Source organism: Moschus berezovskii, chromosome 3 (assembly GCF_049115385.1).
Source record: "Moschus berezovskii isolate FMDL1 chromosome 3, NW_MosBer_1.0, whole genome shotgun sequence".
NCBI lineage: Eukaryota > Metazoa > Chordata > Mammalia > Artiodactyla > Moschidae > Moschus > Moschus berezovskii.
The window spans coordinates 69109882-69137399 of NC_142462.1; the positions used below are offsets into that span (position 1 = coordinate 69109882).

At 41.6% G+C, this 27518-nt stretch overlaps 1 protein-coding gene across 3 annotated transcripts in view; it reads left to right on the top strand.

The window, feature by feature from the left end:
- Nucleotides 1-27518, top strand: part of ELMO1 (engulfment and cell motility 1) — a 592587-nt gene that overhangs the window by 404995 nt on the left and 160074 nt on the right. For all 3 annotated transcript variants that reach the window (XM_055420868.2, XM_055420867.2, XM_055420869.2), the window contains exon 16: nucleotides 15130-15266. In XM_055420868.2, the coding sequence (XP_055276843.1) occupies nucleotides 15130-15266 (137 nt within the window). The remainder of the gene's footprint in view (nucleotides 1-15129; nucleotides 15267-27518) is intronic.

Here is a 27518-nt window from a genome sequence, read left to right on the forward strand (position 1 = left end):
AAGAAAAAAAATTTGTCTAATTAGCTTGATTTTCCTAATCTTCCTTGCATTCCGTTCCGGTTCCGTTCCGTCGCTCAGTCGTGTCCAACTCTTTGCGACCCCGTGGACTGTAACCAGGCTTCTCCGTCCATGGGATTCTCCAGGCAAGAATACTGGAGTGGGTTACCGTTTCCTTCTCCAGGGGATCTTCCCGACCCAGGGATCGAACCCGGGTCTCCCGCTTTGGAGGCAGACGCTTTAACCTCTGAGCCACCAGGGAAGCCCCTTCCTTGTATTAAAAGAGACAAATTTTCTATCTTCTTTATTAAGAAACCAATGAACAAATAAAAGGTACCTGAAATTAAAAGTCTATGAATTGTTGAATTTCCCCCCGGCTTTAAAACAGTAACATTTTCATGGGAATACATGTCTGCCATAGATAAATTGGAAAATGCAGCATTCTTACCAACTGTAAGAATTGCATATCCAAAAATTACCTTAGTTTTCAAGATTAAGTGTTCATTAAAATAATGGCTTGGAGAAGAAAGAAATGGAATTAAATTTATTTTTATATCACAGTAAATAGGCGTTCTAGAAAGTATTAACTTTCTGCTATAAAAATCTTCCATAGAGGGAAATTAATGTGTGTTGAGTAGTTTGATAAGGACTCTGGACCCAAATTATTGTTACATCCTGGCTCTGCCTCTTCTTCGCTCTGTGAACCAAGCAATATCACTCTTCTGTGCCTCGTTTTCTCATCTGTACAGTTGGGGTGATAATAGCTGCACCTCCTTTATGCAATTGTTATGAAGACTAAACGAGAAAATACTTGTAAGGAGCTTAGAACAGTTCTTCTGCATGGTCACTGCAATGTTATCAAGTAAATAACAGCTTTCTAGGCTACTCACCTTCTAACTTGCTCTGGCAGATTTCCCAAGTGACTGGTAATTCAGACTATATCCTTTTCAAGTTTTCCAGCCAGCTGTTCCTGGTTTGATATGTAATGCTTTATCCTTCCGTTTCTTCTTTTTTTGGGTAAATCTCAGTCAAGTGCCTGTGTGAAGCCTGACTTTTTCCTACATTAGTAACACGATGCTTGAGGATACACTTCTTGGGCTGGTGCTCTGTGGGTGCACTGCTTGGCCCCTCTGCACAAACCAGCCCACGTGACCCTGGGTAGGAGAGAGCCATACTCTTTATATGCACTCTTCTTTAAGAGGATTGATGTAACTATATATAGGCAAAACATTAGGGGTTTAAGTCTGTTTTGATCACTGATAGAAATCTTCATCCTCTCAAAGCCCACATTGGCAAAAGCATGATTGTCACTGGATTATTCTGTCCATATCCCCCATATTCCCTTTAATTCCCCATGGGCAGGGGGACACATTGTTAACACTGTCCTGCAATTCTTGAGGCCATATGGTCCTTGTAACGAAGTCTGACAAGGGCCGGAGATCAACACTGAGTCCAGTGCTCCTGCTCAAAGCCACATGTGAATGAGGTGGGCGGGGAGAGGGAAAGAGGCCCCTACCCTGGGCAGGACTAGTTGCTGGCAGTTGATCTACAGAAGAGGGTTATATACCATAATTTGGGTACATAGCAGATTTGAGGTGTTTTTGGTGTTGTTGTTGTTACATTTATGTGATTAATCTTCTTCCTTTATAAAATTCCTCATTTTTCTTTTTTTTTTTTGACTTTTTAATTTTCTATTGGAATATAGCGTTTTAACAATGTTTTGATAGTTTCAGGTGCAGAGCAAAGCGACTCAGCCATACATATGTATGTATCCATTCCCTCCCAAACTCCTCTCCCATCCAGGCTGCCACATAACTGAGTAGAGTTCCCCTGTGCTATGCAGTAGGACCTTGTTGGTTCTCCAGCTTAAATATAGCAGTGTGTACTGCTGACTCCAGTCTCCATAGCTCATTTTCTATTAAGAGAGCACCTATACTTGGATTTCAGGATATTGGCGGAGAGAATACAGACCACTGTGTCATTTTGTAGGTTGGACAATTTTTTTTAAAGTAGTGGGTGAAGCATGTGGGGCCTTCCAAAATGGCCCTATCACAGCAAGAGTGCTGAAATGTGTGTTATGCAAAAGTTGGGAACTTCTCTCATCTCATTTTATTAACAGGGCACGAAGTGGGGCGTAATGGAAACCACATAGAAGAAAAGCGTATCTAGGGAGGCAGAAGGAGGAGGAAAACAAAGAAGGGATTGTGAGCATGTGTTTGTGAAAGGCTGGCCATGTGAGCACCGTTAAGAATGTAGAAATTACTAAATCAGGATTCCTGTGTCTTGGAGGCTGATAATCAAGTGTGGGGATTCCAAACATATCGTAGAAATAAAAGATCTGGAAACACAAAGGAAACAGAAGTTGGGCAGGGCTGGAGGGAAATGACTTTAGCAAAGGGATGGACAAATTTTGAAGGTTGACTCACTGGGTTCCATGAAGAGGGAAACCCAGGAGCTTAACATGTGCAGATACAAGGGTGTGTGCCTTTGTAGTTGCTCAGCCGTGTCTGACTCTTTGCAATGCTATGAATTATAGCCCGCCAGGCTCCTCAGTCCGTGGGATTCTCCAGGCAAGAATACCGGAGTGGGTGTTCCCAGCCCTCCTCCAGGGGATCTTACCTACCCAGGGATTGAACCCACATTTCCTACATTTCAGTCAGATTCTTTACCCATGAGCCATGGGTTAGCCCTGCAGATATAAGTGGAGAGGTTTATTTGATGACTTTATTGTTAAATTTAATGTTCAGTCCTAGGTCAGTTGGGAAAAGTTAGGAGAAGGGAATAGGGACAGATTGGAAAGTGTTGAATGCTTTGCTTAATCATTTGCATTTTATCCTGACACCTACAGGTAATCACTAAGTTTTTAAGGGGAGTCAATTACTGAGTACCAAAGAATGTATGTGATGAGCAAGACTGGACATGTCATTTTTCCTTTATTTGCTATTTATTGGACTTAGGGTTACTTATTTTTAGACTCTTTGCCAGCTCCCCAGCCCTGGTTAAGGCTCTGAGCCTCAAGTAAAGATGTTATCCATGGTCATGTGATGGCACACAGTTCTTTCTTGCTGGGGCTTCAGTGAGGCACATCCCAGCTGTTCATTAATCAACCTCTATCCCAACATAACCCTCAAGTGCCCATCTCACATGGTTGAACAGGCAATTATTTACATCTATGCTAAATTTGCTATATGACAGTCTCTTAATATGTCGCTTCTGAGAATAATTTTCCTTATAAAGGAAATTTCAATAAGGGCATGCAGAAATCACTTCTTGGATGTGCTCTCCTTTGCGCTGCCTTGGACTATTTACCACCCAACTAGAACTTTCCTCTTTCCTAATCGTTCACTGTGCCTACCAATGCTGCAGCCACACCACACCCAGAAGGTCGGCAAATTAGATTTTTCATTTTGGTTTTGTATTATTAAAGCATACTACAAACTTGATACTCTTCCCAAAGAATTAAGTTTTTCCTATTCTGTTCTTTTCTTTAGACCGTTCAGAGACCTATCAGTGAATCCAGAAGCAATTATTTTTCCAAGAGAGAAGGAGTCAGGATCCAGATTCTGTTTTCCTGCAGGTCTTAGCTGTTTCAGCCAGAGGACAAAGAAGCACAAACACAGAGCATGTCAGAAGGCCCATTTTTCAATTATAAGCCAACATCTAGGAGTCAGCTCATTCTTATTAGAAATCATAATTTCCTGGAAATTCTGCACGTTTTGTCATTTGGTTGAACATCTTATAAGATGATGATAAGATGCAGCTCTATAATTTTCCAGGGGAGCTGTTACTTTCATGAATGGAGGTTCAAGTGAACAAGATTTCACACAGACTAAATCTGTGTGAATCTAAATTTAAGATTTTGGGGAAAATTGCAACATCATATTTGTATTCTGCCCAGCATTTTATAGCTACCATTTATTGAGTGCTTATTATATGCCAAGAACTATGCTAGAGTTTTATGGGACTCCTCTCACTATATCTTTACTCAGTTCTACAGATGTAAATTACTGTTATTATCATCATAATAACAGAGACTTGATGACATAAAGGACTTAGTTGAGAAAGTATAGAGAAAGAATTCTAGCCTCAATTCTGGTGACTCCTAACCACTTAGCACTAATGTTTTTATGTAGTTCATCACTCGCCCTTAATACACTGAAGTATCACGTAGAGTCCAGAATAACAGGGATCCTCAAATTACCTGAATTTTAATTCCATTTAAAAGAGATAAAAGGTAGAGGAAGAAAGGTGATAGGAAGTTGTTACTTATTCCACTCCTGTTTAAAACCTGCTAATGGCTTCTTCGGAGAAGGCAATGGCAAGCCACTCCAGTACTCTTGCCTAGAAAATCCCATGGATGGAGGAGCCTGGTAGGCTGCAGTCCGTGGGGTCGCTAAGGGTCGGACACGACTGAGCGACTTCACTTTCACTTTTACACATTGGAGAAGGAAATGGCAACCCACTCCAGTGTTCTTGCCTAGAGAATCCCAGGGACGGGGGAGCCTGGTAGGCTTCCATCTATGGGGTCACACAGAGTCGGACACGACTGAAGTGACTTAGCAATGGCTTCTTATTGCAGGTGGAATAAAGCCCATGTTCCCTAATGTGTTCTACAAAGAATTAGATGATCTGATGCCTGCTGGTTTCTTCAGCTTCATCTTTTACTCATTTCTGCTTTTTCTTGAGCTCAAGGTCACATAGATAATGAGTGGCAGAGCCAGGGTCCAAACTCAGGCAGACTGCCTCCAGGACCATGTTCTTAACCACCTTACTGGTTGGATGTATGGATGGATGAATGAGTGGATGAATGGATGGATGGATGAGCGAATCAATGGTCAGTGGACTGATGGATGGACAGATAGGTGGACATGCACATGCATGGATACATGGACATGCACATGCATGGGTGAAAGGAAGGAAAGAAGGAAGGAAGGAAGGATCTGTAGATGAATGAAGGAATTGAGAGAGAGATGGAGGGAGGAAACTAATTTAAGAGACTTGTGACTCTAAGAGTTTGTATACAACCAGTCAAATCTATTAAAGCTTTTCCGTCAGCATCTGCAATACTCTTCAATGAGGTCAGGATTCCCTTTCACAAAAGAAAATGCACACATATACCCTTTTATCCACCTAACAGATGAAATTGAACTAAAGTCCAGATATAGAGACATGCCCCTGAACAATTTTAGAGGCTAATACTACACTTAAGTGATTGCACTAGGATGCCTGCATAGACAGGTTATATGATGCTTTTCTATCCAGCAGTTAACCTGACTACATGCAATGCCAATCCCTGGCTCCAGAGATGATGGGCAGGGCAAATACAGCACCACTTCCGAAAGCCCATTGAAATCATCTGCAGTAGTTTTTACACTGTCTGAAATGCTGTTCCTTCTTATTTGCTTAGAAAGCTCATATTCTACTCTTTTAACTTAACTTTATATATCAGTCTAATTTAAATGAATAGAAGTATTCAAATCCTGAAAGCACAACACACCTTAGTAAATTTTTTAGTAACCAGCTATCCATTTCGCTGTTCCCAGAGTATTATGCAACCACCAGAGACCCGTGGGGGCTCGCCTGGTGGTTCAGATGATAAAGAATCCACCTGCTATGCAGGAGACCTGGGTTCGATTCCTTGTTTGGGAAGGTCCCCTGGAGGAGGGCATGGCAACCCACTCCAGTATTCTTGCCAGGAAAATCCCCATGGACAGAGGAGCCTGGTGGGCTCGCAAAGAGTTGGACATGACTGAGTGACTAAGCACAGCAAAGCATCAGCAAAGCATACAGACCCTTGGGGGCTGCCTTACCCCCAATTTCTTCCTGTCTCTAAGGGAATAGGAGAATACCCTGTTTCTCCCACCATAGATAAATTTTCCATTTTGAGCTTTACATAAATGGAATCACATAGTGTGTGGTCTTTTTTAGTGGATTCTGTTTGTGTTTTCTATTCATTCATGCTGTTGTGTGCAGTATAGCTTTTAAAAAGTATTTCTTTGTAGTTAAGTGTGTTGCTATGTACTTACTACAAAGTCTACTACAAAGTGGTATTGGAGAAGACTCTTGAGAGTCCTTTGGACTGCAAAGAGATCAAACCAGTCAATCCTAAAGGAAATCAGTCCTGAATATTCATTGGAAGGACTGATGCTGAAGCTGAAGCTCCAATACTTTGGCCACCTGTTTCAAAGAGCTGACTCATTAGAAAAGATCCTGATGCTGGGAAAGATTGAAGGCAGGAGGAGAAGGGGACCACAGAGGATGAGATGGTTGAATGGCATCACCGACTCAATGAACATGAGTTTGGGTGTACTCCGGGAGTGGCTGATGGACAAGGAGGGCTGGAGTGCTGCAGTCCATGGGGTCGCAGAGAGTTGGACATGTCTGAGTGACTGAGCAACAAATATTGCTATATGAATAAGCTAAAATTTATCTAATATATTGAGTGGACAGTTTGACTGTTTCAAGATTTTGGTTATAACAAATAGAGCCACTATGAACATTCAGATACCTTTCTTGTACAGCACCAGTTGATGCATTCTTTTGGATCTGTATCTTTGGATAGAATTGCTGTATCATTGAGTATGAATATTTTAGGTAGACTACTGTTAAACTGCTTTTCAAAGTGGTTGAGCTGATTCACACTCCTAACAACTGTTTATGAGAATTCCATTTTTTTCTACATTCTTTTCTACACTTTTTTTTTTTTTTTAATCTTTTCATTGTAGCCATTCTGGTGATATTTGAAAATATCTCATTGTAGTTTAAATTTGCATTTCTCTGGTGATTAAAAAAGCCAAGTATCTTTTCATGTGTTTATTGGACACTTAGATATCTTGTGAAGTATCTACTTACATTTTGCTTATTTTTCTGTTGAGTTGTCTTTCTTTCCCATATTGATTTATTAGAGGTATTTGTATACAATGGATATCAGTTTTTTGCCAGAAAATGCTGCAAGTTTTTCTCCTACCCTGAAGTTGCCATCCTTCTTGTACCCTTTGATAAACAACAGCTCTTGATTTTAATATAAGCAGATCAAACCTTTTTCTTTAGGGTTAATGATATTTTTGGTCTTGTTTAAGAAATCTTTGCTCACTTCTAAGTTATCAATATTATTCTTCTGTATTATATAGGAGCCTCATTGTTTTTCCTTTCACACTGAGACCTATAATCTATTTCGAGTTGATTTTTGTAGATGGTATGAGGTAGGGAGTTATAATTCATTTTTCAGATCCATATGTAATTGGCTCAGCACAAGTTGTTGAAAATTCTTTTCACTATAGTGTCACCTTTTTCATAAATCTAGCGCTTGTACATATAAGACTATATCTGAACTCCCTATCCTATTTTGTTGTTCTGTGTTTCCATTCATGGACCAATATCAAGCTGTTCTAATTATTATAGTTTCATAATGTCTATCTGCAAGTATAATTCCTCTAAATTTGCCATTTTAGCTAAGTACAATAATAATTATTTTGCTATTAAAACTGGTTACAACTAGCACTTACTAATTCTTATTTTATCTCAGTTAATATGTGAATCATGTATCACTTTAGATTTAATCTTAGCAGCAATCTGATGAGGTAAGATGCATTATCTTTTTTATAATGAAGAAACTGAGCCCCGGAGGAAGAGTAAGTTAGTAAAGGTCACATTGCTATTCAGTAGTGACCCCAAGATTTGCCCCCAAATCAGCCTCACTCTAGAATCTCTGCTCTTTTATTAACACACAACTGTGAGCTTGAGCTATGGCCTCAGGTCATTCTTGGCGAATTGTTTATCTTTTGATGCTAGCGTCTGATTTTTAGCCTTAACACTAGTTGGTATTTTTTTTTTCCCTCTCTCCATGTCCTCAAAAAAAAAAAAAAAAAGCCTACAAGTGAACAATGGAGCACTGGATTAGACGATATGTCTTTTTAGTGTCAATTTCATACTATTTTTAGGCATAAGAGAGGATAGAAAAGAATATCCAGAGTTCTGTTAAACCAGATTTCAGGAGCTGGGAAGCGCTGAGCAGCTTTCAAGCATCGGATCCCCTGTCCTGAAATAGCAGGGGTAGAAGCTTCTGCACTGGTGGAGCTCAGCAGTGGGGAACTTTTCACATTCCTTGCCCTCACTCTCCTCGCCTCTTTTCACCTCTCCCACCTACAAAAGGTTTTGAACTTTGAGCATCTTCCCACATGGCACCAAAACTCCAAAGCCATAAGGAATACCCAAATATAAAATACTCAAAGGCCGCATGGGTAAGATTTTGTGCAGAGTTATAAATAGACATTTGCATCTGTGAATTCATCAATATATTTTCCAGACTGACCCTAGACAAATAGTTCTAGTTTCCATGCTGTGGCTACCTAGTAAGATTTTGCAGCCATTCTGACAGTTTTCACGGCATTCTCGTGTTTATGATTTATCCCCTTCTTCCTGTAGCACAGAATTTTAAAACAAAATGCCCTTTGTGTTAGTCCAGTGCTTATCTCTCTTTCAAATGTGTGCCATTTCCAAAGACTGGTTTAGTTGAAATGACTCATTATTTCATGGTAAAAATACTCAGAATTTGCCTAGTGCCACCAAAACATATCCCTTTAGTCACTTGCAAATGGGTTCACAGTCTGAGTATAACAAGGGTCATCGAAAACATGGAACAGAGCTTTTCAGCATCTCAAACATTACATTTGTCTGAGAAAATTCCCATGAAAGAGCAGAAATTACATGCATTTTCCTGTGTCATCTTGTCATTCTATCTTTAGTCGTGTAATTTTCTTATGTAATGGTCTGCATTCGGTGATATTAATAGATTGAAAGGGGCTGAAAACAACTAACACTTTTCTTATAAAAGAAAGATTGAATACTAGCTTATCAAACATTTCTAAGCCTATCAAATGCCACTCTGATGCCCTAATACCCTAACTGAAATGTGTAGCCATCCTGTCATTCAAGGAAATTTAATAATTTAGGACATAAAGTTCAATGCAGGTATAATCTCCAAGTTCTATAATTACTAATGGACAGTCGGGACTTCAAAATACATTATATAGTGTTTGTGTGTGTACGTGTGTGTAGTCTTATAATCTTAGATTTGGCAGGAACCTTACCAGGTGGTCTCATTTACAGGTAAGAAACTTGGAGCCCTGGAGCTGAGATGACCTTCTCAAGGTCACAGGGCAGCACTAGAACCTTTTCTTTGTATTCACTTTTTATTTACTTGCTACCCTAGAAAAGCCATTGTTCTTTGAGCGTCCAATGACCACACCTGCCTCACCTTACAGTATCCAATGGAAAATAGGAACAGATCTACTTTGAAAGGCAAAAATGCTACATAAGTGTATAGCGTTCTTATTTTTCATTTTAGAAACAAAAGTGTGTGGATTATAGAAGCTTTCAAAGCTTCCTATTTAAAAGTGAATTAAACATCAGCAAATTAGTAAGAACTCATTTACTCCCAGCTCTGAAAATACCTTAATATTCCAGACTTAAAAGAACAGTAAGTTGATCCTTTTTCTAAATCTCACTGTGTTAAAAATAGTGTGCTTAAAAACAACTTGGTTTTTTAAAAAGTCTATTTTTGTCTCATTGAAAATTTCTCTTTAATTCCATTTATAAAATCATTGCCTACAAATTCAACACTTCTTTTTCTTCAAAAAGTGTTTCTGTTTTCCTTAAAAAACAGTAATAAACCTTCCCTTCCCTATTTTTATCTGTTTGCTTGTTTAAATCTCCAGATTAAGGACCCTGTTCATGAGAATCAGGCCACCTCTGTGAGCTGATGCCAGTTTAGTTTATCACTGGGACAGCCTGGGCTGACGCCCACTTGCTGTGGGATGAAGAGCAGCGTAATTTTGCTAGCCCATAGCTGCACTGAGCTTCCTTCCTCTAGTCGTGTTCCCTTTTGATCCCCATAGCCCCCTGATGAAGTTTGTTCTATTATTTCCCCAGTTTACAGATGAGAACACTCAGGCAATGACAGATGAAATGTGTTGCCCAGCTGACTCAGCAGTAAGTGATAGAACCAGGACCTGAACCCCAGCAGCCTGACTCCTAGCATCTTTGCCTACTTTCTGCCGTCACGAACTCTTGGACAAGCCATTTTGCCTTTCTCACTGCTCTTACCTGAAAAATGAAAGAGGAAAATAGACCAGATAATCTGGACCAGTCCTTCCTGCTCAATCATCCTCAATCCTGAATATCTGCAATTTGAATATTTTTGAGGAAAAAAATATTACTTTTTCCTTGCCTCTAATATAGGAACACCTTTAAATCATAAATCCCAAAATACATCAGGCTTCTCATTGTTTCTTTAGTAACGTGTGAGGGAGCAAATTGTTTTTGATTTCTTGTGTGCCCATTTCTCATCACAAGGGATGAGTCCCAAAGAAGCTTAGGATGATGGCAAAGCCGTTCTCTTATTGAGGTTGAAAACAATGGCTCTGGGGTAGAATGCTGGATGTGCAACAATGATGGGCTGTCACTGCAGCAATGTAAGGGCGATGATGATGGACTTTGGAGCCAAGTCAGCTGAGTTTGAGTTTGCCACTTGAAAGCTGTGTGACGCTGGACAACTTTCATAACCCTTCTAACACTGTTTCTAATTTAAATAAAAAGAAATTGATGTTATTTTCCTAGAGGAAAATATGGCCTGAAATGTGGCTAATGACAGTGGTATGGCCAGGTATTATCCATCAACAGGTGCTGGCTGTGTACTTGCTGTGAGCCTCACTGGGCTGTGCATCAAAATCATGGTTTCTGTTGAAGGAAGAATCCAAGGAGATCTAGGAGAGTAGGTGGAGAAATTAACTTTCAAAGCATCAATCACAGGGAAATGCCCTGTGCTCTTGGTGTCAACTAAGGCAGGAAGCTGCTGCTGGATCAACAAAAACTGTAGGTTTCCAATGCTCGTTTGGGGCCACCTGCCTTAATTGACATGATAGAAGGCTTAATTTCTGCAAGTTTCACCTTTCTCATATATAAAATGAGGATAAGCATCATGCCTATCTCCTGGGTTGCTGTGAAGATAGCACCCCTAAAGCCCTTGTGAGTTACACACCATCTTCTACCACCTGATCCCTATTATTAAGGATGTCATTTTCATCCCTTTTCACCCAAGCAAGAGCAGGGCTCATTGTTCTCAGTTTTGTCTGGCTTGCACAGCTCCAGTAGTCCCATAAAACTTTAATTAGGGCATAAACTACACATATAATCACACCAATCCTGAAAAAGATACTGTGATAATGTGATTAATAAGTTTTTGTATGGTGATAGTGCTTTAAAGTGCTGCTGTAGACCTGTAAATTTTACTGGCTTAAGTGCTTATGAAAGGAAGAGTGACAGCTCATTGTCCAGGGCAGCAAACACACAACCCTCCTGCATTTACTTTTCAAGTTCCATTATAGCTTTGTATATCAGGTCAGGACTTCACTTTCTTCAATTTCGCCATCTCTAGTTATGACCAACCTAGATAGTCTATTAAAAAGCAGAGACATTACTTTGCCAACAAAGGTCCGTCTAGTCAAGGCTATGGTTTTTCCCGTGGTCATGTATGGATGTGAGAGTTGGACTGTGAAGAAAGCTAGGCGCCGAAGAATTCATGCTTTTGAACTGTGGTGCTGGAGAAGACTCTTGCGAGTCCCTTGGACTGCAAGGAGATCCAACCAGTCCATTCTAAAGGAGATCAGTTCTGGGTGTTCATTGGAAGGACTGATGCTAAAACTGAAACTCCAATACTTTGGCCACCTCGTGCGACGAGCTGACTCACTGGAAAAGAGTCTGATGCTGGGAAGGATTGGGGGCAGGAAGAGAAGGGGACGACAGGGAATGAGATGGCTGGATGGCATCACCGACTTGATGGACATGAGTTTGAGTGAACTCCGGGAGTTGGTGATGGACAGGGAGGCCTGGCGTGCTGTGATACACGGGGCCGCAAAGAGTCGGACACGACTGAGCAACTGAACTGAACTGAACTGAACCACTAACATGGGCTTCCCTGGTGGCTCAGATGGTGAAGAATCTGCCTGCAAGTCAGGAGACCTGGGTTTGATCCCTGGGTCGGGAAGATCTCCTGGAGAAGGGTTGGTTACCTATTCCAATATTCTTGTCTGAAGAATTCCATGGACAGAGGTGTCTGGCGGGCTATAGTCCATGGAGTCACAAAAAGTCAGACACGACTGTGACTAACAGTCGGCCAGTCACCACTAATGTGAACTGGAGTTGGGGTCACTTATATGTTCTTCCCTCTAATTTCTGAGATGTAATAACAGGCTTGACTAAGAACTGAGGGCCATCAGAGAACAGCCCATGTTCTGGAAATGATCTGCTGATACAACCTTCACTGTCATCACCACCGCTTTGTTCCATATTTATGTCTATTTGTATCCTTTTAAAGCACTTTCCCATGAATGGGGAAGGCAGTGGAGATTTCATTTCCACTTTTTAGTTTCAAAAATCAAGAGTCATAAATGTGAAATGAGCTCTTCATTGTCCTGGATGGACTTGAACCCAAATCTTTTCCCCTCAGACCCAAATTTTTTTAGTGTGACTGCTGGCTGCTGCTAGCCTATGCCTGTACCTTCTCAGGAAGAAAACAGCATTTACTATCTATCCTAAAGGATGAAGACAAAAGAGGTTTGTGTATAGGTGTGCCCCTATCAGAGCAAAGCATGTCCCCGTGGGTTTGATCAGGACTCACTCACCAGGGGCTTTCCCCCGGGGATTCTCTCTAAATAATATCTGTGTTCAGCTACACGAAGGGCACCCTGACCTTCCCCAAGTGCTGTAAACCTTACTCCCGCCCCACCCCTCCTGCCCTCCTGGGCTTCCAGGGCTTGAAATTTAACCATTTGGGGCCTTGAGGACTAATTGGCCTTTAAATAGAGTTCAATTAAAAGAAATTCTTTCACTGTATGTAACAGCCTATATTTTTAGCATCAGTCCTTCCAATGAAAACCCAGGGTCGATCTCCTTTAGAATGGACTGGTTGGATCTCCTTGCAGTCCAAGGGACTCAAGAGTTTTCTCCAGCACCACAGCTTAAAAGCATCAATTCTTTGGCAGTCAGCTTTATTCATAGTCCAACTCTCACATCCATACATGACCACTGGAAAAACTATAGCCTTGACTAGATGGACCTTTGTTGGCAAAGTAATGTCTCTGCTTTTTAATAGACTATCTAGGTTGGTCGTAACTTTCCTTCCAAGGAGTAAGCGTCTTTTAATTTCCTGGCTGCAATCAGCATCCGCAGTGATTTTGGAGCCCCCCAAAATAAAAGTCTGACACTGTTTCCACTGTTTCCCCATCTATTTCCCATGAAGTGATGGGACCAGATGCCATGATCTTCGTTTTCTGAATGTTGAGCTTCAAGCCAACCTTTTCATTCTCCTCTTTCACTTTCATCAAGAGGCTTTTGAGTTCCTCTTCACTTTCTGCCATAAGGGTAGTGTCATCTGCATATCTGAGGTTATTGATATTTCTCCCAGCAATCTTGATTCCAGCTTGTGCTTCTTCCAGCCCAGCATTCCTCATGATGTGCTCTGCATATAAGTTAAATAAGCAGGGTGACAATATACAACCTTGACGTACTCCTTTTCCTCTTTGGAACCAGTCTGTTGTTCCATGTCCAGTTCTAACTGTTGCCTCCTGACCTGCATACCCGTTTCTCAAGAGGCAGGTCAGGTGGTCTGGTATTCCCATCTCTTTCAGAATTTTCCACAGTTTATTGTGATGCTGGGAAGGATTGGGGGCGGGAGGAGAAGGGGATGACAGAGAATGAGATGGCTGGATGGCGTCACCAACTCGATGGACATGAGTTTGAGTAAACTCCGGGAGTTGGTGATGGACAGGGAGGCCTGGCGTGCTGTGATTCATGGGGTTGCAAAGAGTCGGACACGACTGAGCGACTGAACTGAACTGAACTGAACAGCCTATATTAAAAGAAAAATAATGTAGAATCCTGTTTTGGCCCTGGAGAATCAGGGATAGGGGAGTCACAAAGCTTACTTCCTTGGGCTCCAGTTGCCTTATTCATATGACATGAACAGTCAGAGTTATTGTAAAGAGCAAATGAATGTATGTAAAAGGACTGTAAAAATGTAAGGTTGACAAAGAGCTGAGGAGAAGGGAGGGGCTGGTGTGCTGGTCTGGGAAAAGGAGACAGGTGGCCACACCTAGAATTCAGAGCTCTGGTTCTGACCATGAGAAAGGAAACTTTGTAATGAGGTGGTTTGAAGGCGGTCTGACTGACTTCAGGGTTTGGTCCAGGACTGAACCTTCAAAGACACTTGGGCTGCTTTGACCTCCAGCCATCTGTATATGGGAATGTCAAACAAATGGTTAATGGGATCAGATGCTCAATGACCTCAGATGTCCCCTGCTTACTGCCATAAGATGGAAAACAACCCCCTGGAGAAATAATTCAAGGATGCTATTTTCAAAATTGCAATTAATTGTGTATTCGGGAAAGCTCATCTTCTGCCAGTTATTCAGTTGAAAAATGGGAAATTACGGGTGATGGAGGAGCTGTGACTGACAGGGCGGTTTGAATGATCTTTATAAGGTCAATAAGGCAGATGCAGAGCCCGTATTCAACACTTGGCATCCTGGACCAAAGCCATAATGATCATGACATGGGAAGAGTTATGAGCTAACTTCCTTCAATCAAAATATGTGCGTGAGGGTAGGTCTAACCATCTGACCTTAAACTTGGAGGTTTCCTGGGGACTAGCCTCTGGTTGCAGAGAAGGCAATGGCAAGCCACTCCAGTACTCTTGCCTAGAAAATCCCATGGATGGAGGAGCCTGGTAAGCTGCAGTCAGTGGGGTCGCTGAGGGTCGGACACGGCTGAGCCACTTCACTTTCACTTTTCACTTTCACGCATTGGAGAAGGAAATGGCAGCCCACTCCAGTGTTCTTGCCTGGAGAATCCCAGGGACGGGGGAGCCTGGTGGGCTTCCGTCTATGGGGTCACACAGAGTCGGACACGACTGAAGTGACTTAGCAGCAGCAGCCTCTGGTTGCCTTTTCTAAGTGCCTTTTTTCCACGGTGGCTTGAGCCGAATATGCCTTCCCTTGTCTCCCTTTGGGGGATGTGGCCGTGTCTTTTCATTTCCCTTCTCAACTTCCTCCCTTCTTTCCCTCCTCTTTCCTCCAGCTAGTGAGACCTGCAACGATTTCCACCCGATGTTCTTCACCCATGACAGATCCTTTGAGGAGTTTTTCTGCATCTGTATCCAGCTCCTGAACAAGACATGGAAGGAAATGAGGGCGACTTCTGAGGACTTCAACAAGGTAAGAGGAATCTGAGGCAGAGGCAGCAGCTTCCTGTGTCCCGGAAGAGGCTCCTCCCCACCCTTTGCATGGTCTTCGCTGCGCGTGAAAGGAGATTGAGGATGGCTATGAGTTCAGGTGGCTTTGAGGATGGAAGAAGAAAGGCATTCCTGTACAGACAGGAACCTGTGTTCTTATCTCTCTAGGGATAAGCTTGGAACAGTTTGTTCCTTTTGGCTCACTAAGCAGAAGCCACGGGCAGAGACTTTCTTGAGAAATATTGATAAGGTGAACTTTGCCTTTAATGGCATTGATCTGGGATGCCTTGCTAGTACCAGATCGAGTGGGAAAAGCACCTCCCTTTCACCTGTGCAGGTGACTGCTAGGGAGAGAATGATATGAGGAAGGCTGCTGTGGTCACTTGGTGTCTCTTATGGATGGGTGGAGATAACTGCCCTTTTCTCTGTCACAAAGAGTTTGTATTAAAATGCAAGACCTCTTTGAGGGAGTTGAGTAAGTTTAAATGGAACATTTCTTGGTTTACAGAAAGCATTTGGTTTTTGTGGAGAGTGTGAATCTCACATTTCCATTTGTGAGTGAATGTTGGGTGGAGAGTAGAGTGTTGATCAACTTAAAGAAAGGGGATACATCTTGTGCACTTTTCAAGATAAATAGAATCTTTATCCTTAGATAAAAGCCTTGTTAGCAATCATGACGTGGCTACTAACAACTGGTAATTGGGGCAGGTATGCGTAGGACTTTAATAAAGATCCCCTGGAGAAGGAAATGGTAACCCACTCCAGTATTCTTGCCTGGAGAATCCCATGGACGGAGAAGCCTGGTAGGCTACAGTCCACGGGGTCGCAAAAGAGTCGGACACGACTGAGCTACTGATCGGAATATATATAGCTCTGGGTTTGATTAGCCCCTGGCCTGGTACTGGGGACAGAACAGTTTCTGAGTCTTAAGTGTCTGGTCTCAGAGTCATCCTGCAAGGCCTTCTCAAACTTATGCTTCGGGCATAACATAATATCTAAATTCTGGTGTCACTTGATATTCTTCATGGTCTTTGCCTCCCAGTCCCCTTTTCTCTGAACTTACGTCTATCTGGTCCTTCTTTTCCACCATATTTCAGGTTCATGGCATCTTGAACCAATATTGGCTAAAAAGAAAGAAAACCAGGGAAAAGACACTTTTCCCAAGCCTTCCCCAAGTTTAGAACCTGTCTCTATCAGCATAATGATCTTACCTGCACTTGTAACAGAGAATGAGCACCATTCCATCTCAGTCATTCTGGGCCACCGATTCAGGTCCTTTCTTTTTGATTTTTGTGAATCTGTTGTATTTTTATGATTTGTGGTTACCCTGGTTTTCAAGAAAGTTTACCCATAACTCTACCTGCTTACTTCAGACTGATAGTCATGTAAGTTCAAACGCATTCTAAAAGATGGACCTTTTTTACCCTCCCCCGCATTTTGTGATTTTGATATCCTGTTTTACATCTTCATGTTTATCCTATTGCTATTCTTTATAGTTATAACCACTTCTAAGAAATGTTTTGATTGTTTTTTAATCTGTGTACTGGTTTGTTTAAGTTATCTTCAATCCTTTTGTATATTCGCTTGGGCCATCTATTGAGCTCCTTGAAATTGGCCCCAGAGACTCCCCTCTGTGGAAAACACTAGTCTATAGACTGTACTAGCTGCAAGTGTCTGAGCAACTGTGCCCAAGGACAGACATGATTTGGGATGGGAAGTGAAAAAGAAGAAGCCTATAATTCCCTTATGACTATAACTGCAGCCTCCTAAGTGTAATCTACTTGATTATGAGGGACTTTGCAAATCAGGTGCAAATTATCCTTGGGAGAGAGGGAAGAAGGAGCATGGAGGCCTTCGTTCAATCAAACCAAAACAAGTAGAGAGTTAAATCTGTAGTCTCAGAGTTCTAGAGTGCTGTAGCCACTTTGCCTCTGGGTCAGTTCAGCTCTTCCTGTGCTGCACTGTTTCTGAAAGTCACTCAGTCCTCAGCTTGTGTGTTCTAGAGACACCTATTCCTCAGGAGAAGATGTCACTGGCTCCCATGTGTTCTGGTATCAGGTATCCATCTGCTTTCTGAGGGGGTTCATCTAGCCTTCTTCCCCTGAATTTTAGATATCTGCATTTTTGTAAAAGATAAAATTTAGTATCTTTGCTGTTGATCTATGCACAGATGAGGTGTATAGAAAATATTAGCAAATTCCTGCAAAGGAATGGCTCAAGGGAATGAGTACTTAGACTTAAGTACTTAATTTCTGTAGAACTTATAAGTTTAGGACATGAAGTCAAGAATACATCAGTAACAAAGGGAGTCAGAGGCCTCAGTCTGGAGTTGCTGAGCAGGGCTGGAGGGAGGAAGTGAGCCTGGCTCTCAGATCCATTTTGGTCATCGCGGCTATGTGCTTGGGTGGGTGAAGATGATTTTCTCCTTGCGTAGGGTGAGGTCCTGGTAGGTGACAGTAAGGGCCCCAAAGGGTCATGTTAAAATCTGTTTAATTAACTGATATGGTTGCAGAAACATTCTTCAGCAAGATCTAAGAGCCGGGTTCAAATACAGTTTTCTATTGTAGTCTTAGTGTCACCTTTTTTAAACTGGACAATCATAAACTATGGAGAAGAAAATGGCAACCCACTTCAGTATTCTTGCCTGGGAAATCCCATGGACAGAGGAGCCTGGTAGGCTACAGCCCATGGGGTCGCAAAAGAGTCAGACACGGCTGAGCGACTAAGCAACAAATCGTAAACTAATTCTGACATTACACATCTGCTGCCAAGTAGGGGTGGTTATTTATGGTTGTGGGTAGGCAACTGGAGGCCTGAGAGGCAGAGGGTCCCACTCCACATGCCCACTAGTCAAAAATGGATATCAGTGGAGGATCAGGAATGGGTGTGACAAGGCATTTTAATTTTCTACATCAAATATTTACTGGGTTTGCTTTTTTCTTTTAAATAAGGTGCATGCCTTACTTTTGTAACCAGAAAAGTGTATCAGTTATATACTTTTAATCACATGTATAATAGTTTTTTTAATACTTTTGTAACATATTGCTGTAAGGTCAAAATGGCCCAATGATGTTAAATGAAAGAACCCAGACGCCAAATAGATAATGTAACAGGCTTTAATGGCTAGGCGCCCCCAGGCGGGATTCCGGGACCTAACAGAGCGAGGGTCGGGGAAGTCCGCTCCAAACAAAGGCAAGAGGAAATTTATATAACTTTAGGCAAGATTTGGAGTGGTGGTCCCTCATAGGTCAGTTAGCCGGGGTGGGGGGCAAGACTGGGTTGGTTGCCCGGTCTGCTCAAGGTTGTGCTGACGCAGCGGAATAATTCATGCTGTTTCTGCACAGGAGGTTAGGAGGGGGAGGTTAGGAGAGGGTTGATTTCTACCAGGACACTCCAGTAGTGAGGGAGGGAATGAGAGAATAGAGCACAATAGTCAGAGTCCGGCAGGACTTTTTCCTGCCGGCGGGAAAGGGAAGAGGGGGAGAAGTCCAGCAATGGCCACTGAGGTCCGACCTTACAATTGCCACGATCGTAGTGGCATAAACAATGCAAATCTTTTATCTTACAGCTCCATAGTTCAGAAGCCAAAAACAGGTCTCCCAGGGCTAAAATAAGATGTCAGCAGAACCATGTTTCTTTTGAGAGGTTCTTGGGGAGAATTCATTTCCTTGCCTTTTCCAGGCTATGAAAACCACCTGCATTCCTTGGCTCATGGCCCTCTTTGTCTGTCTTTGAAACCAGCGATTGCAAGTTCAGTCCTTTCTACCATATTTCTCTTCACTCTGATCCCTCTTATGCTTCTGTCTTTCACTTGTAAGAACCCCTGTGATTACACTGGACCACCTGGGTAATCCAGAGTAATCGTTCCTATTTTAAGGCCAGCTGACTAGCAACCTCAATTTCATCTGCAATCTAAATTCCCTTGTGCTATAAAAGAAAACACATTCACAGAATATGGGGATTAGATTATGGACATCAACACAGGGCCATTATTCTGCTGACCATAATGTGTACTTAAATTGTAAGAATAGTAGATTTGTATCTGTGAGTATCAATTTAAATCAATGAAACATGGACAGATGAGCTTTTCTGGTGTTCTTTTTTCTGGTAGACTAGCATAATACCAGTTGCAGAGTTCTGCTAGTGGTTGCTCAAATGCAGGTATAATTATGTCCTTTTTCTTTTATTTCTCTTTTTTGTTGCTGGCTTTAACAACAAAAAAAAGGGCAGGGGGTGGGTTGGGGGTGGGGGGGAATGGGGGGGAAGGACCCTGAGTGAGAGCCTCTACTTAAATGTGAAGAATATCTTCTCTGATTTTTTTCCTGCTGCCTGTCTATCAGCCACTGTTCACTTTACCAGATAATAAATTGGAAAAGCGAAATGCTGAAATTGTAATCAGTTCACTTTTCTTCTTGTTATTAACTTGGTAGCAGAAGAGACTGAGTTTAGGAACAAATGTGGGTTTAGTGTTACTGGTAGATTTAATGTTTTTCTTGTTTCCTAAGATTATACAAATGGAAATTCAGAAGTATTTTAAGAGTCTAACGGAAGACACAGTTTCTTTGAACTTTCTTGGACTTCTTCTCAAGCTTTTGCCTGTTTGAATGAAAACATGGATGGTGGATTTAACCATTGACCTGAGATACAGGGTTCTCTAAGAAAGGCTTAACTGTTTGCCTCCTTTGGCTTATTAGTGGAGAAGCAGTATTTCTCAATCTAAAATTTTGATTTTTCTTCCCAACAAACAATACCAGATTCCGGCAGACTCAGGAATCTCTTCTACAACCCACTTTGTTGAGGACACTCGTTGGTAGATACCTAATGCTTCGAAGTTAACACTGCTGCTGAAAGTGAGTGTTTGGAAAAGCAGCTGTCTCGCTGCTGCTCCAGACCTGGGAAGCAGCAGATGCAATGCTTTTTTTTTTTTTTTATTTATTCAAGAGAAGTAGAATTAGAGAGTGATTACAATGTTTATTCTTTGAAAAGTACATTCAGTTTCTCAATATAGCAGTCTCTGCAGAGTAATCCATTGATTCAGGCCATTGAGTTTGTATTCTATGTTTTTGCTTTTTATTACCAATATTTCAGAGCATGCATTATTCATTGTCATGGGCATTAGAGAAGAGCTAAAGCACAGCTGGATCCCCCAAAATGCAAGTGGCCCCATAGTCATGTCACTGAAGCTTTTACTTTTGAGTTGGGGGTTAGGAAGGAGGATGCAAGTGACTTGGATATTTCAGGTATGGGAATCTCATGTCAAACTTTTGTGTCGGACCGCTCCACTTGAAAAATTTGAACAAGGATATATATATATACATCAAACTCAGTATCTATGAATAACAGCATTTCTCAGCCTTCCTGTACATTAGAATCACCTAGGGGGCTTTTGAAAGCTCTGTTATCCCGGTGTCCAGCTGTACCACATGCCAATTTAAATTTTGGGGAGTGGAGCCAACACTATTAAAGATTTTCATTAAGGTAGATTTGATCACTAAAGGTGAATCATGTCCATAGAGTTACCATCAGTTGTCACATGTAACACGATTCACCAACTCATGACTGGTGCTGATGAAGTAGTGTGTCTGTCATTATACAAGGCCCAGGTTCTAATCCTGACTCTGTTACTCAGGAGCTCTATGCCTGAAAATTAAAAAAAAAAAAAAAGTGGATACCAGAATTCCATCACTTTCTCTTATGGTGATGTGATCTTAAGGTGAAGTCATAAATGTAAAAAGACTTTGAGGAAGTAAAATATCATGTGCAGTTGTAAAGTGTTCTTTTTGTATGTAATAAGATAAATCCTGTCTATGAAATACAAGTAAATTGCTTTTTCACAAGAAGACCTTTTTTAGCCATTATGTTTTAAAAAAGAGGGGGGAGAGGCAAGAAAGCAAAGTGAAGCTGTCTATGGAGCCCCAGTTAACTTCTGAACTGAATTAAACAACTCATCTAACTCTGGTGGAAATAAGGTTAAAGCTGAAAGTTTGGCGGTGTTTTTCTCCAAACATTTTTATTAGGTACCTTGGTTTTCCCCGTGACAAGCCATGAGTAGCAGCCTAAAAATCAACAGGTCCCCAGTTTTCATGTACTTAATGGCTGGTGAGAGTTAAGGCCTCTCCAGCAATTACCTTGTTGCCCAGACTTCTCCCCAGGGTGGCTGAGCCTACTCGATACCATCAAAATATTTGTTCATAGCATTAGTGTTACTTCAGATGCTATCAAAATGGGCATTAAAAACCAAGATCAAATGACTTTGCCATGCGTTCAAATTACCAAAACTGAAGAAACTAATGATTTGAAAAATGCAGTCACTCTAGAGTGAAAGCACTATTTTAAAATGCTACCCAACAGCATAATAAGCAAAACACACATGATAGAGTTTATCCTCTCAGGCTCACAGATGAGAAATCGCCCCTTTAAAGAGGAGAGGGTGTGCATGGGGAGAACCCAGGCCCATCACACAAAGCTGCAGCTGCCTCTGGCTGAGCTACCAGCTTCTTCCAAGTCAGTGGGTGAAAATACAGTGGGAAGAATTGGAGAACAAGACACAGGACAGCAGACACATCCTGAGAAGTCCCCTGGAAGGTTATCCTTGGAAAATAACCACTATCTAGTCCCATAGTCACATCTAATGGGTTATGATGTGGTATAGAAAAGGGATTGTTTGAAAGCTCAAAGGCAGTGACCGCATGAATGCAAAAGGGAAATATGTTTTCTCCCCACACCGCTTCCAGCTTACTGACTTTCTATGCATGCTTTTCAGGGGGCAATTAGCTATTCAGAAGTCCCCTTCCTAGGCCAGCTCAACTTCTTCATGGTGCAGACAGCGCTCTGTTGGTTAGCTGAGCTGGCCTAGGGAATGAAAGGTGGTCTGTAACTCTCACCATGAATAAACATGAATCTCTTCATTTGCATGAGGCAGGTGACTGTAAAATATCTTGGAGCAAGTTGTGAAAGGAGGCTTTGTGCCTCTGTGCCCAGGGGGAGCTGGGGGGACTCAGCGTTGTTTATCTTCATTAGAATTCCAACTAGTGCTGCCGTTATTGATCTGAACCCAAGCCTGGTGTGGTTAATAAAGTAGGTATATGTTTTAATTGAAACGTGAATCTTTAAATAGAGGAGAAGTCTTTTAAAAGGCCCTCGTGTCATATGGGATTATCCATTTTTTAGCTGTCTAGGCCATTAACAAGTATTTATTCAAAAGGCTTCTCATGTTTCACACAGGTCTTTAGGTTTGGTAAGAAGGAAATCAAATCTCCTCTAGAAGCAAGTTTATTATATGAATAGATTTATTTTTTCCTTTGATGTTTCCCCTTGCATAGGTAGCAAATGGTTTGTGTATGTGTGTGTGTATGTGTGTGTGTTTCAGTGTGTTTAAGATATCCACTTAAGGTGGTATTACTCTTTTTCATGTAATTTGCCACTTTCTGTTGGACAGTAATCATGGCATGTCCTCATCAATATCAATTATGCTGTTGAGAGACAGTGAAAAGACCAAGAAAGATCAGCTGTACTAATTTATTGTTTTCAAGAGGTATCTTCTTAAATAGATCTCAGCGTGTACACTTTCTAAGCAGAAATGTATTAATTATAGGTAACATAATCCTGACTAAGATGGGAAGACTACTGCAATGTGAAACAGTATTTCTCCAACTCTTTTGCATCACAACCCCATTAAGGAGCTTTCAAACATATCTTTCAAACCAAATCACCCTCCTCCTGAAATTTCAATTATGCAGCTATATTGTTATTTGTTTATATATGTATATCTATACTTTCCATGTTAAAAGACTAAGAATTTTTGCTCCTCCAAGAACTAATTTTCACCTCCCCAGGGGGAGAGCAACAGAAGAGCCTGCAGGCAGTCCCAACATGGCTTCTCACCTGAAATGTGACCTTGAGCATGTCCTTTAGCCACCAAGTCCCTTCTCATCTGTAAGCTGAGTAGCAGTAATAATAATAATAGCAATGATATTTTCCTGAATCACAGAATTAGACCCTCAGTGGTGGGCTTTGTAAATTGCCCCATATATATGGGAGGTGCTGATCTCAAGGGACAAACAGTAATTTGCATTTTTATTGCACAGTATAATTGAGCAGTTTTGATTTCCCAGGGTGGTGGTGGTGGTAGTTTAGTCACCAAGTCATGTCTGACTCTTGCAACCCTGTGGACTGTAGCCCACCAGTCTCCTCTGTCTGTGGGATTTCCCAGGCAAGAATGCTGGAGTGGGTTGCCATTTCCTTCACTATCGGTTTAGCCGCAAAGGGGGATTTTGACCACAGTGGGGCATATTTCTTAGTGAGGAGGAAGTCCTCTTGTGCAGTTTGTGGTTATGAGGGACTCTCTCCCCAGCCTGCCCACAGATATACCACAGGTGATGCAGGAACTTAGCAGAATCTTAGAGACGAACACACCAGTCATTCAAGAGCCCAGGTCCCCCCACTGTCAGCTGGATAATCTTGTGCAAGGGCTTCAGCCCTGTCAGCTTCAGATTCCTCATCTATGGGGGAACAGCAGGAGCAATACCATGGCTGCCTGGGCTCTGAGCCCTGGACCCTGTCAGGCACAAAACTACTTGGCTCAGTCTGGCCTGGCGCAAGCACCAGGTGACACAGGATTCTAAATTTCTCTGAAAAAGAAAAGGAAGACTCATGGCAAAGCTGATGACGAAATGTTTTCAGGCTTCTCCCTCTGATTAAGTGACTAGCTTAATAGAATGTTCATCTCAGAATGCCATCTTGGTTGTCCCAGCTGTACAGGGTCCATGCAACTTTTATGAGCAAGCAGGGGTGACCGTAAAGTGGTTCACTTGCAGGGACCATCCTGAGATTATGTCACTAACAGCCTGAGTGTATGTCCTTTTGAAGGGGTTATATACAAGGATCCTGAATCATCCAGAAAGAATTAGATTTTGTTGACTCATTTCTTGTAATTTTCACAAGAAATGATTAAACTGTTTACAATTTGTTTGAAAGCTGACTGATAGGTTTAGTTGGTTGAAAATACAGCTAACGTGTTTTGCTCTCTTGACATTTTCTAAAACTGGAACATTTAAAAAATAATACCTACTGTGGTAGGAGGAGATGGGGACAACAGAGAATGAGATGGCTGGATGGCATCACCGACTCGATGGACATGAGTTTGAGTGAACTCCGGGAGTTGGTGATAGACAGGGAGCACTCCTGGCGTGCTGTGATTCATGGGGTCGCAGAGAGTCGGACACGACTGAGTGACTGAACTGAACTGAACTGAACTGTGATTGAGTCTCATGAATAATTTGGGGAAAAGCTTGACAATAGTAAATATACATCCTGAAGTTTCCTTTATGTGCTCAGGGCTTTTCTCATTTCCAAAGTCTTCATAGACTCAGTGCATCTTTCTCTGAATGTGTTGTTGTTGCTTAGTCACTAAGTTATGTCCAGCTCTTTTGCAACCCCATGTTCTGTAGCCCACCAGGCTCCTCTGACCATGTGATTTCCCAGGCAAGAATATTGGCGTGGGTTGCTGTTTCCTTCTCAAGGGGATCTTCCTGACCCAAGGGTCAAACCTGTGTGTCTTACACTGGCAGGTGTATGTGTGCTAAATTGAGACCTGCCAGTTATGAGAAGCAAAGAATTGATAGGTTCTTCTACTGGACAGTAGTGAGACATATCAGTTCCTTTAAATATATATATATATATATATTTTACTAAATTATAATTGGCATATAATATCACAACATAGTGATTAGTTTCAGGGATACAACATAGTGGTTCAATTTTCTATATGTTCTGAAATGACCACAACAAGTCTAGTACCATATGTCACCATACAGAATTAAAACAACATTATTGACTATATTCTCTATGTGATACATTATACCGCCATGTATATATCTCTTGGTTCAACTGAAGACCTTTCCTGAACATGAAAATGATGACAACTCTTTAAGTTAACTGTTCTCTATAACTCTATTCAATGACTTTGGAAGCTTCTTTCCCCTTTTATTAACTATACTTTGGGGCACTGTATGAGTTGCTAACTGGTTCCTATGACCTGAATTCCATATTCCATGGTGGATCATGTGAGGGATTTGATAATGGCACAGAAACCATTTTATTAGTATACATCCAACTAAAAGGAAATTACCTGTGTTTTGAGCTAGGCATAATGAGATTTAGGCATTCTAAAGTAAAGGGCAGATAGGAAACAGGGATAGATAGCTAAGAAGAGTACCATTTGATGGGAATCTCTCAAAAAATGCCACGTCCTTTGTGATTTAAAAGAAAATATTTATCTTGTATTTGCAAAGTAAATTATGTTAAAAGGGAGTTGAGAACACACTCCTCAGAGACCTGTGTATCATAAGGTGGAACAGAAGTACATAAGGCACTTCTTGCCACCTGAGGGGACTAGATGTTGGGTAGTGATGGGGGATAGAGGGCAAAGAGGGGCCCGAGATAAAATGAGATTAGGAGTCGGAATGAGACAGAAGTGTCAGAAGCCAGTTGCAAAGACTCCAATACAAGAGGTAGGAGAAGTTAGAAGATCCCAAGTGAGATTTCCATGTGCCCGCTGTGAAAATACTAGATCTTGGAGGTTAGGAGTAAATATATATATTTATATTTAAATGTACATAGTTTAACTGCTCATTTACACTACTCCTATGCCTGTGTAGGTTTTTCAAAGTCATGATCTGAGCAGCCGTGAATGATGAGTCAAGACTTTCCACCTTCATTTTCCTAAATAGGAGCTAAAGCAGTTACCTGCATGGCATGACACCAGAGTCTGGCCTGCGCACTCCATCTTCAAGCATAGACATAAGCTACTGGGTCTAACAGGTCAAAAACAGAAGCCAAGATTGAGAGACAAAGAAGAGGGTACCCAATAAGGCTCAGTTTTATCGCAGTCTCTCTAGCTATGTGTTATAGAGAGAAAAAGCATCGTGGAAATTTTAATGAGAGATGAGAATTCCAAACTGCTGGTTTCTTCTTTTCCTCTCCTCCCTCTCCCCTTTCTTTTGCTTTTTCTATGTATTTTCCTTGAAGTTCTGATAAAACTAAAAAGGATAGTGAGTGCTTAGTGAAGTGCATGGGAGGAAGTTGTTTAGGCAGGTAGTCAATTCGGATATCATTCCTACACCCAGTCAATGCTCTCCCTAAGGGAAGTTCTCAAGCCACTGTGCCTTTTGGCAACAACTCATTCAGATCCTCTTCAGGTACTCCCCTTGCTCTGTCCTTGTGAATACCCATATCTAAAACTTACCACAAGGAACTGCAATGGTCTAACTGTCAGGTTTCTAGTGAGTAGAGCCTTGCTTTTTCTGTATTCTTGGTATCTACTCAATATCTGGGATATAGAAGGTATTCAATGTTACTCTCCCACAACCATCACATACACAGCATGGCCACATCAGTGGTCTGCTATTGGTTAGTAGTGTTAATATCCAAACTATACTTTAAATGCTGCCCATCCTTTCAACAAATATTATTGTGTGTTGACAACACAGTGAGCACTGTCCCAGGCACTAAGAATACAGAGATGGACTAGACTGATGGTTCCTGCCCTCGTGGAGCTGGCAGTCTGATGTATTTCTATTTGGAAGTTTATGGACCAGTCCCTCTTTCTGAAACCACCAGTCAGTGACCAAAGTCAATACAACCGCTGTTAGGTCCTCTGCCTTGGTTCTGATGTTCCTCTTCTTTCCAAATCTGGTACAAGTGATTTGCTTGGGCCAGTGAAATGTTCATGGATGTGAAGTGAGCAAAGTCCTGACTATGGCTTCTGTGGTTGGATTGGGCCCTTGCACTCTACCTTCATTATGAAATAAAGTCTATAACCTGGGCAGCCACTAATCCTTCATTGCAGTTCCCAAAATGAGGCATATAGACTGCAGTTTCCTTACCTATCCCACAAAATTACAGCTTGCTTAACACTGTCACCTCAGCTGACCTATAGACCTGTGGATAGAAGAACTTCTTAGCTGTTGGGATTATTTGTTACACAGCACTCTTAGCAGCTGACTAAGAAACAAACTATTTCAGTAACTTTTCTCCTAGCTTTAAAACCTTCCCACTTTCCAAATGTCCTCCAACATAGATCTGACCATGTCATTCTTGATTGTAATCCATCTATAGCTCTCCATTGCCTGACTTATATAGCTTCCTAACCTTAGCAAGATGTTCACATTTCTCTTTTATTAGCCTAACATACTTTCCCTGCTTCATCCCCATATCTTCACCTGTACCTATCCCA